Raw genomic sequence first — 11,096 nt, forward strand, 5'->3', positions numbered from 1 at the left:
ATGAGGTCGACGATTGCGGTGACAATGAAAATGTTTCTTTCCAAGATGATGTAGATAGTGAAAACGACGACAAAAGAGTGATAATAGCGAATGTGACGACAAATCATGCGATGATGACAATTTATACAATAATAGCCAAGGTAAAGATGGTAGTAATGAAAAAAATGACTTTCTAGATGGTATCATGGAAGACAAAGACTGCACTAATGACAAGAGTGACTGTTATGAAGCGGGCAACGTCATTGGTCACGATGATTGTGATTATCATAGTGATGTTATTGACCATAGTAACCACGAAAAGAATAACTTTAATGATGAAAGCGGTAATGTAATTAACCACTTTGAAGATGTCAGTGACGGCAACGACGATGAAGGTGACAAAGAAGATGGTGTCGACGAAAATCATGGTGATGTCGGGGATAGTACTGATGGTAACGATGGGAAAGCTAACAGTGACGACGAAAGAAAGGTCAGAAAGAAAAACCGTTCTTTTGATATTCAGCTAAGAAGAGAAGAATGGGATTCCATTTCACCTACTCATGAAGCCCATAAATTATCACATGGTTGAAAGTGAATTCACCGCCAAGAACAAAACCTGTGTGTTGATTTCAAAACACAACATGTAAAGAAAGAAAGAAAGAAACGGGACACCCGATATCCAAAGAGACGCAAAATCGCCAGCAAGCTAGAGATGGAAGGAACCGCAAATTGGAACTTTAAGAAAATGTTTCGTTCTCATCCAGCATCTCGAAGAGCAGGGAACATAAGTGAAATCCTTGCAGGTGCTTTCCAAAATCCTTTCTGAATCCACACAAAATCTGAATTTGTCTCCAAACATTTTTCAAGAGGTTAAAACTGCTCCATGAAATATATCAAGAACTGGACAAAGACAAGCAAATACCAGGATTCACTCAGTACTTTTCCTGCAATCCTTTCAAAGCAATTCTCTACACAGACAAACAACTGAAGTTATACCTTGCATCTGAAGAGAAGACTTTGTACTTTGACGCCACTGGATCACTGGTTCAGAAAATTCCCCAGAGTAAGAAACCCGTGTTTTATTACGCATTAGTAGTGAAAAGCCCACTTCCGGGTAAAGGAGCTGTACCAGTAGCAGAAATGCTTACCAATGATCATCATACATCAGAAATACGTCATTTTCACTCGAGAATTGTTGCCGTGTCTTTGGGTCGCCAAAAGAGACCAAGAAAGTGAAAAAAGCAAGGGCAAAGTTGCAACATCACATAAAGAGAGTAAACATTGCCAAAACGACTGAAGAAATTGTCCAGACATCAGATGTACAAACTCGAACCGTAGAAGACACTACATCAATACGAGAGTCGTCACCATTCTTTCAGTATTTCAACCAAATATGGCAAAGGCTTAGAAAAGCCGGCTCTAAAGGAATTTCAAATCCTTTATTGAAACCTACAGTGATTGATGTCATCATGAAAGGAGTAATGGCACCATTTCCACTTTGGAGTGGAATTATGCTTGGTGACTTTTCTCGGCACAACTCCAAAGGTATGCATCCAGAATCGTCTGAGTCCCATGCAACAAACAACATGGTAGAAAACCATTTTGAGAAGATAACAAAAGACACGTTGCCAAGAAGAGGAAGGAGGTTACGGCCCGGCCAGTTCATAGATTGGAGTACGTTTCAATCATTGCCCATATGAATGAGATTGAAATATTTAGGCCATCATGTTTCCGTACCGGTAGGTCCCCGAGAAAAAGGTTAAAGTCTGACAGACAACAAGAGGAGAAATGGATTCGGAAAAGAAAGCAAAGAAAATCAAAGTACTTCAGCAAAGGTATTTCAGCTCAAAATGTCGAGCTGAGAGACCAAACGAGACCAATGAAAGTTCGCAGTGCCAAAACATCGTTGCCTATTGGAAGTAAACAACGCCATCGGGACACCGGTGAAGAAAACGAACCAAAAAATCGGAAACGGGCAAAGGAGGGTGTAAGCAGCCGGACAAAGAACCTACAAACTTCCAATGAAGCAGTTTGACCAAGATGGGGTGGCAATGCCACATTTGAAGGAGTCCGAGTTTTCTTGCAAAATACGTGTCCTATTGATACTACTGAGAGTGCAGATATTCATCAAATCTTGCAACAACAAGAAATGGAGTCACTATTATGCCAGTTTCTCACAAAGTTGAAAGACCTTGGCGGTAACGGAAAATGGACAAAGGCAAAAATCATGCGACTGAATAACTTCTGCGGCTTTACTATTACAACCAAAGACAGTCGCAAGGGACAGGTAAACGCGTATGGATCCGAATATGACAGAATCACTCAACATCTCCAGGATGTTGAGTCAAACAAGATGTATTGACATATCGTTAAGGTTAGGAAAATTCATAATATTCATAAAGTAATTTGTTGTTGTAAAAATAAGTTAACACTTTCACTTCTTTTTAAGCACGTTGAAGACCCATTATAAGCCCCCTCCTGAACAGTATCTATCAAAACTAAATGAGGAAAGTTCTTTGCAGAAACAACTGTTAAAAAAATATTGTCATTTAGGTGTAAAACATGGCATGACTGTTCTCGTGCATTTAAAGACGCTTCATGTGTATATTTCGTTACCCTTTACACACTGGTCGAACTCAGATAAGTCCCTGGGAGAAATATTTTCACCAATTTCCACGATTCCACCCTTATCACCTTACATAACCTTTAACCTCTGCTTCCTGAATGACTTTGAACCTACTTTGACCAAAATCAGAATATATATACATATATGTATATGTATTTCTTTCGACGCCTAAAATCTGTGTGGGAGGGAGGGGGGTTGGGTAGGGCAACCTGTCTTGGCCAAAATGTGGGGGTTATACCCCCTGTTTCTCCGCCTATGAAACACTAATGCTCTTGATATTTTTCGGCTCAAATCATATTATCTTTGTAAAATGCGTTATAAATGTTTAATGGTTCTAAAATCATGTTATTTTTTATATCCTAATTAAGTTTTGATAGATATTCCCCTATATAGCTCTCCAACACCTAATGCTGATGTGCAGACCATTGTCACCCACAAAAAGAATGCAAGTGGCAATGCGACACATTCGCCTAGCGGCTATCCAAAATGAATATGCAATGCAAAAATGAAATACTCCAACCAACTAATGATACAGAACAAGTTTTATAAATTCAACTTCTTAAGTGAATATGTATTTATTGAGGAGGAACTTTCTCCTTAAAATAAAAATAAAAAACATGGAAAATAAAGGTTACAACGTTCTGTAATATTGCTTAAGAACACATATGACTACTGAATACTTAGAGATAACGGATTGCTTTGGCGCAATCTTTACCAGAGGATGACATATGATAGATTTAGCTTAACTACTGAAAAGTTTAAGACTTTCCAAAGTTTTGATACCCCTGGATCTTTTCCAATTGCGAGAGAGCAAACTGGCACGTATAAATTTAGTCTTAATATATATATAATTATGGGATATACTTTTCTCTACAAAAGAATGAGACTACCTCTTCTAGTCTGAAGAGTTTTCCCCCCTTTACATCATGAAATTCTGATTTAACATTTATGTTACAAAAATTAGTTCTGAGTTGTCACTATGACGAATATTGCCTAAAGATGTTGACAATACTTGTTGACACGTGGTTGCTGATATCAGGTTGTGGTAGGTGTTATAGTCGGTGAAAAAACTATCCTCAAAAGCTTCCGGTCTTCGACTCAATGTGAGGAAAGTGGCACTGTATCAGAACAAAATACACAATCAAATTCTCGGATAACACTTTGTCCAAATACACTATACTAAATATGTTGCATAAATTTATAATAAAAAAATTTGTAACAATAACCCATATATGAATCTTGAACAAAGTTAAGTTTGTTCCACATACAAAAAAAAAATTGGTTAAACTCAAACATATATACATTCCTACTCCAAAGCTATGGTGAGCACATCATAACTTTCCTTTATGCACACTAACCTCATGTTCACTACACTAAACATATAACCCCTCTCTGCCAAAATCGCTTGAATTAATTTGTAGTGCTATAAAAGTCACCATCACTATTACAATCATAGCAAACATCCACTTTCTTAAGGAAAGTCAATTTAAGGCGTGACTTTTACTATCCAACATAATGAAAAATTACTACACAAAATTAAACTGACTTTTGTGCACCTCCAATAGTATACAAACTTTAAAGTGGTTGCATCCCAAATATTACATATACAGAACAGATTAAAGAGGCGTGGTCGTGACGTAGTGGCTTTTAGAATATTCCTTCTGGACGTCAGAGTTCTGTACAGTACATTTCTCTGACGTCACGAAGGTGACGTCACACTACTTTTACGAATGATCACCGCGACGCGACGAACATCAGCAACTTTCGCCCGTGTACAGTCTGCTACAGTTGTACGTAGGGAAAGTTCAGTACACAATGCAGGGAGTGACCGTTTATTGACAATAAGGCTACTGTAAATTAGTTATTTTCTTCACGAAGTATGGAACATCCTAGAAAGCGGAAATTAAACGAACGGAGGTCCACATCGGTTCTTCTTCCCGACGCCTTCGATGAGTGGGTCCGACAGAAAAAAGGTTTCGAGACGAAAAGAGGCGAATTTAAAGAAAGTCGAGGGATAAGTGACAAAGACTTTACGGTTTCCTCAACACATTGCGGCTTTGCCAAACACCTCCTTGACTGTCATCTCACTGCATGTCGTTTTTGCTGGTAAGTGCGTAACTTTCAGCATGCATAAACTTTTAAAAATGTTTGATAGACATAGGTCTTCCATCCACAGGTGAAGAAGTCATACATTGATGTAGGCCTACAACTGAAACTAAATTGCTTGCTCTCGATATAGGTGAAGCAAGGACATATAGTACTCCAAGTACCTTTCAAACATTTGATTAGGAATATGCTCAGACTGAATTTTCGTTGCTATATAGCCTCTTATTTAGGCATAACTTTTTCATGTGGGTTTTATTATGTCAAGGCCTAGCAATGGCCCTCTTTAGAGTTGTTTTTAAGTTATGGACAATGTCAGCATTGATTATGAACTGAATTAGTGCCAGGGCTTAGTTTCTCAGTTTAAAACTTGTAAGATTGTAGCTGAGTACAATGTATCTGCTCATACAGAGAACAAGTGTTAACTGTTAATATCGAACTTCCGGTTAACCCCTCCCACACACACTTTTGTGGGCCGGTTTGGGGGTATGCTAGATTACAGTTACCACATACAAGTCTATTATCCTTAGGAATCATCTTAACTATTCCAGTGGACATATTTGTTCTACAGTGTATAATGAAGGGTATTCAAATTAATTGCAATACCTTCTTTAAATTGATTCAATTTGCATATTTTCAGCTCAAACTGATTAAGTAATGAATGTTTAGTGCTGGATTAGTTTGTATCTTATCGTGCATCTTTGTTCTAGCGTGGATCATGTTATAAAAAAATGAATTGTTTTGCTGTCACCTAATGGTTATGTAATTCAGGTGTTCTTCTCATCCAGTGAGACTGTAGCGTGATTAAATTGACAGATTAATTCAGTATTCATTCACATTTATTTCAGGCTGCCAGAAGAACAGGTTTCTTGTTCAAAAGTGACAGATGCAACAAATCAACATGTTCATGGATCAACCCAGACTGAAGATAGTGAAACGTGCATATTAGTATCGAGCAGTAAGTATTTTTTATGGTGATGTAACATACTAAAAATGATATAAAAAAAGGTTGTTCCCTATCAGGGGGCATAAAGGTCACTTCAATTGGACAACTGTTGTGAATGTTATTGATAGATCACATAAGTTCATTAGTAGTACTATTCTTATCAATGAGCTATCACTGATGCTGGTATATACTTAAGGTACCAATATGTAATGATAATTTCATACTCTCTTTGACAGACCAAACACCAGAGATATCTACTTGTCCCACAAAGCCAAATACAAGACAAAGATTGCCAAACCAATCTCAAACAGTTCCAATGGCTCAGTCAACACCAGGTGAAAATTATTGTACTTTTTTTTTTTAATTGATTGAAGTTGTTTCAAACAAGATATGATTTCATTGCAAATTCATATTTTCCATTCAGTGAAGAATATGTTAGTTTTGCAATGCAGCCAATGGACTAGTGTAGTTTAACTTTAAATTAGTGTCATGCTTAGGGAAATTCAGATATATAGGGACAAAAGCCACAGAACTCTAAAATGTCTTGGGTAAAGGGTTGGGATAATTTTATATGCATAACACACTTGCTGGTTTTCCACCGATCACCAAATTGTCCAAAACTTCTTGGAATCCATCCCAAATGTCATATGCAAAATATCACCTACCATTTGACTCTTTTTGGTTTGGTTTGGTTTGGTTGTGATGACTTTGGTATAGTGATTGTGGCATCTCAATGATCAAAATGAGTACCACATACGAAGGACCTATGTCCTCACTTTTTTATATTTCACTTTCATCCTTTTTTCTACATTCCAGTTTCTGGAGTGGTGTCAAGCCTTTTCCCCCTTAGCTTTCTGCTATGTACTGAGTATCAAATATTACATTCCTAAGTTCATTTCATTGGTTATTTTGATACAGCAGCAGCAGTATTACCTCATCCATTGGAAGCCATCAATAAAACAGTAAGGCGAACCTTATCGAAACAATTTGTACCAACTATATCACCAATATTGGGACCAACATCAGATGGTGTTATTCATGGCGATTCTGATTCTGAGGAAGAGTAAGTATTTCCCTTTTCTCTTCTTTTATTCCCCTTTCTATCTTCTTGCCCCTATTCTATTTACTTATTATATTCTCACATAGTAATGACAGATTTTTTACTTTTGTAAGGCTCCATGAAATTATATCTTGAGATCTTTATATTGCCACCCAAGTCTTTAAACCAATCATTGTTTTTAAGGGAATTGATGATAGAGTCGTTCATACATAACCACATTCCCATAGTATTTTGTATAGCAAGATACAGTAAGGTGTTTTTCAAATTATGTCATATTTTGGGTGAATGCATGTGAAAACAATGGCAATTTTCATATGAAAGGAAACCTTTCCAATAATACCTACCACTATGGTATTTCAGACTACCAACTGTGATTAAGAGGGAAGGGTTCAGCCATTCAAAATATGTTCAATAAATGTTATGTGAAGTTAGAGATAAGATATTGGAATTTTTTGAAGTAAGAATATATCAGATACATTCAGATATAAATTCATTTGCTTGAAGATATAGTCTCATTAGTAGGAGTTGTACGTGGATCACCAGTTAACTACAAGTTTGCATGATGCGTCGCCTAGCTGGTTGTATTCAATTGCTGGAGTCATATTAGACCAACTTAGATGAAGACTTATAACTACAAACATGTTGCTCTGTTTAGTATAAAGTGGTGTGAGTAAAATATGTGCTTTGACAGCCCTTTCACCTGCCTGTTTTTATTACTTTCTTGAAGGTCCTTTCACAGTGATGAAGAGGGTATTGCAGCCATATCCCATGGTGAAGAAGAACTATTGTGTATTGATGAAGGGTGAGTATATAGTAAAGACTATCACAAGTAACTCCATGGAAGTTTTTATGGATACAGTTATATCAGTGTAATTTAAATGGAAATATAATCTGCAAGTTCATAAAGCTGTTCAGTGTGGAGCCAGCCATACCATCAAGTGAGGAACTATTTTCTGTCTCATTTAAAGTGTCAAGAAATGAAGTGAGAGAAAATCAGTAAAAGTCAGCTAAGGCCTACAGTTTCATCTAGTACCTATTCCATATCCTTAGTGAAGTTTGGGTTTTAATCCTTTTTAAATACTCTGCTAAATGTGCATTATTAGGTCAGAAATAACAACTTTGGCCATTGAAAATTCCTATATATTCCATGCTTTACCAGAGCTTTACAAAACATTCATTACGATGTTCCCTGCCTATAGAAAATAATACCAAGTGTACCCTGTTTTGGGCAAGAACAACAAGGGAGATTGAATATGTACAGAAGTTGGTAATGCTAGCCATACTGAACGCTCCTTTGCACAAATTCATGATCAAACAGACAGTGTACTATTTCAGTGGTCAAGCCAAATTTGTCTTCACACAGGAAAGTATTGTTGGCCATTAGAGCACTTGTGTATACAACCATATGGTGACTGTCAATGATTAGGTGCACTCAAGGATGATTCCTTATGCCAGTATTGTCAATTTGGGGAAGTTTATGCTATCAAGTAACAAAGTATTAAAGAGTGTGAAGACTCACACATAAACAAAGTCTAAGCTGGTAATCTGACCAAGTCTCAATTGAAGTGTTAGACAACACCATTGCTCCCAGAAAATATGCACACAGCTTGCTACCTTTGTTAATTAGACACCAATGTACAGTCAGTACAAACAGCTGTGGTCAATACCCACAACACAGTGTACAAACGATACAGCGATGGGGGGGGGGTGTTGTTAGGTATATAATTATTTAAAATTTATTCTTCTTTCTGAGAGCTGACCATGGTGGTTGTGCCTACTGGAGAACATGATACATGTGAAAATAGAGGTTACCTCCTGCCCCCCCCCCAACAGTATCTCCCTATTTGATGCCCCTTTCATTTCATACGAACCACCCTCCCGCCAACCCCCACCCAAAGAAAAATAAATACCATGACAGAATTTTGTGCCTCTGCCCTTACTTTACAGTTCCCATAGTACTGATGCAAATAGGCTTCCATTATCTATCAATATACCTATTCACTGAACTTTTGGATTTTATTTTTACAGAGAAATACTGCCCAATGAAACTGTGGAGAGTGAGGTGTTTCCTCCAGAGCTTGAGGTGGACTCCTCAGAACTGCAGAGTGAAGAGTCTCTTCCAGATAACTGCCCCTCAGAGGAAAATTTAGATATAATTGAGGAAGAGAAATGTATAGTATCTTTAAACAAATTGTTAGAATTACTGAAGTTAATTCATGGGGAGTACTACACACACACAAATTGTACTAAAACCTTATGTTATCAATGGAGTGCTATTGGTACAGCCATTATTTTTTCTTGGAAGTGTGAGGATGGCCATGTGTGTGGAAAATGGTACTCACAAAACAGATTTTGTGGTATTTTTACAGGTAACATTCAATTTTCGTCAGCTGTAACCATTTCAGGAAACAATTATTGTAAAATGGCCTTGTATTTTAAAGTGTCCAAAGTTTTTTTTGTAAGCAACACAACTTTTCTACGTGTTCAAAGGTTGTATGTCACTCCAGCTGTTAAAGCTACCTGGCAGAAGGTACAAAAGGCAGAATTCTGCAAACTTAAAGACAAAGGTTTATGTGTAGCAGGAGATGCTAGAACAGACTCTCCTAGGCATTGTGCCCAATATTGTACTTACAGCTTCATGGATGAAGATTCTTCCAAGATTTTGCATTTAGAGGTAGTTGATGTTAGGGAAGTAGGGGGAAAAGTCCAAACATGGAAAGGGTTGGATTTGAAAGAGGATTGGACTTTCTAATGAAAGAATTTAAATCTGTGAAGTAGTGACAGATGCTCATGTTCAGATAAAGGCACTGCTAAAAAATTGTCCAAAATATGATGGAATTTATCATCAAGTGGATGTTTGGCATGGAGCAAAAAACCTTGTAAAGAAACTCTCTAACGTAGCAAATGCCAAGGAGAACACTGACCTTCACTTGTGGATTCCTGCTATACGAAATTATTTCTGGTACTCCGCTAAAGAGTGCGGCGGTAATGATATAAAAATAAAGTCAATTTTTCTGTCACTACTTCACCACATTGTAGACGAACACCAGTGGTTGTTATCAATTGATGGTACACCTGGTGAATGTAGTCATCACCACCTTGGTGATGACGACCACAGTAAGCCTTATCTGAAGAAGGGATCACCTTCACATGAAGCTCTTAGGTCTGTAATACTCAAGAAGCAGTTTCTTAACTCTCTTCCATATTATACAAATTTCAAGCACACTGGTTCTCTTGAATCCTTTCACAATCATATGCTAATGTATGCTAATAAACGTTGTGCTTATTCTTATGATGGATATGTAACTAGAATGCTGCTGGCTGCAATTGATCACAACTATCACATTGAACGAGCATATGATTAAACTGCTGATGGCAAACCAATGTATCGGGTGAAATATAGTAAAAGATCAAAACAATGGGCGCCTCAAAAAGTCAAAGTGCCTAAGGATTTTGGTTACATTCCTGAATTAATGAAAACTGTCTTTCTGCTCAGACAAGAGAATCAGTGCCATTTATCAGCCAGAGTAGTTCTACCTGAAAATCACCCAAAAACATCAAACCAAATATTGGCAGTGCTCCAAAGCCTAGTATGAGTGTTTTACTTGCACAGTACCAGTCTAGATTTGCAAGTTCACCTGACATGGGACATTCCTAAAATGCAGCTTTATTTCACTTGATTTGTTATTGATTATCACCCTAATGGCTCGGAGAGATGTTACATAAAGTTAAGCCTTGATGTGATTTAAGTCCACTTTATTATTATATATGTTACAAGTCAAGCATTTTTGGAAATGCTTTTGGAATTTTAATATTATGTAATGCAGATTTACAGAAAAGTTTGGGAATCGGGAGTTCCCCAAAACAGTTTGGATTACATAAAATGACATTGTATTTCAGATATTTTATATTACACTATTTATCAAATTATGACCAATCACTGAACATAACGGATGAAAAAAGTCACTAGTTTTGTCTACACAAACCTTTTGTACTAGTCAGTTCATTGTAAGATGACCAGTCCAACAGTTTTGTGTGTCATTTATGGTCTTCATAAGCTCAAGCCCGTATATCCTCCACAAAGCATACCATTCTGTCAGAGAGGTGGTTTTTGCGAGCGATGAAATCATTTGCAATGTAGCCGCTTTGTTTGTGCAGTCGTGTTTAAGGACATCATGACAAATTATGCTGGCTTAGCACCATTTGAAAAGTTTAACTGAGTTATTAAAGTGATATAACTATATAATGTCCCACGAGTTTAAGTTGTGCAGGAAAGTTGTATGTATTGATATTTTGTGTGTGGAAATTAACGGTATACGTTTATGGAAAAATCTGACTCAAAAATAATCATTTAATGGGGTTACACCGAGCATAGCATGCAT

At 37.1% G+C, this 11,096-nt stretch overlaps 1 protein-coding gene across 1 annotated transcript; it reads left to right on the forward strand.

The window, feature by feature from the left end:
- The first annotated feature begins 630 nt into the window (after window positions 1-630).
- LOC139982096 (uncharacterized) lies at window positions 631-9,606 on the forward strand. Its single transcript, XM_071994636.1, has 6 exons — window positions 631-4,711; window positions 5,557-5,666; window positions 5,891-5,989; window positions 6,573-6,717; window positions 7,442-7,516; window positions 8,743-9,606. The coding sequence occupies exons 1-6, from the start codon at window positions 4,485-4,487 to the stop codon at window positions 9,464-9,466; spliced, it is 1,380 nt and encodes a 459-aa protein (XP_071850737.1). The 5' UTR covers window positions 631-4,484; the 3' UTR covers window positions 9,467-9,606.
- The last annotated feature ends 1,490 nt before the right edge of the window (window positions 9,607-11,096 follow it).

Source organism: Apostichopus japonicus, chromosome 16, assembly GCF_037975245.1.
Source record: "Apostichopus japonicus isolate 1M-3 chromosome 16, ASM3797524v1, whole genome shotgun sequence".
Classification (NCBI taxonomy): domain Eukaryota; kingdom Metazoa; phylum Echinodermata; class Holothuroidea; order Aspidochirotida; family Stichopodidae; genus Apostichopus; species Apostichopus japonicus.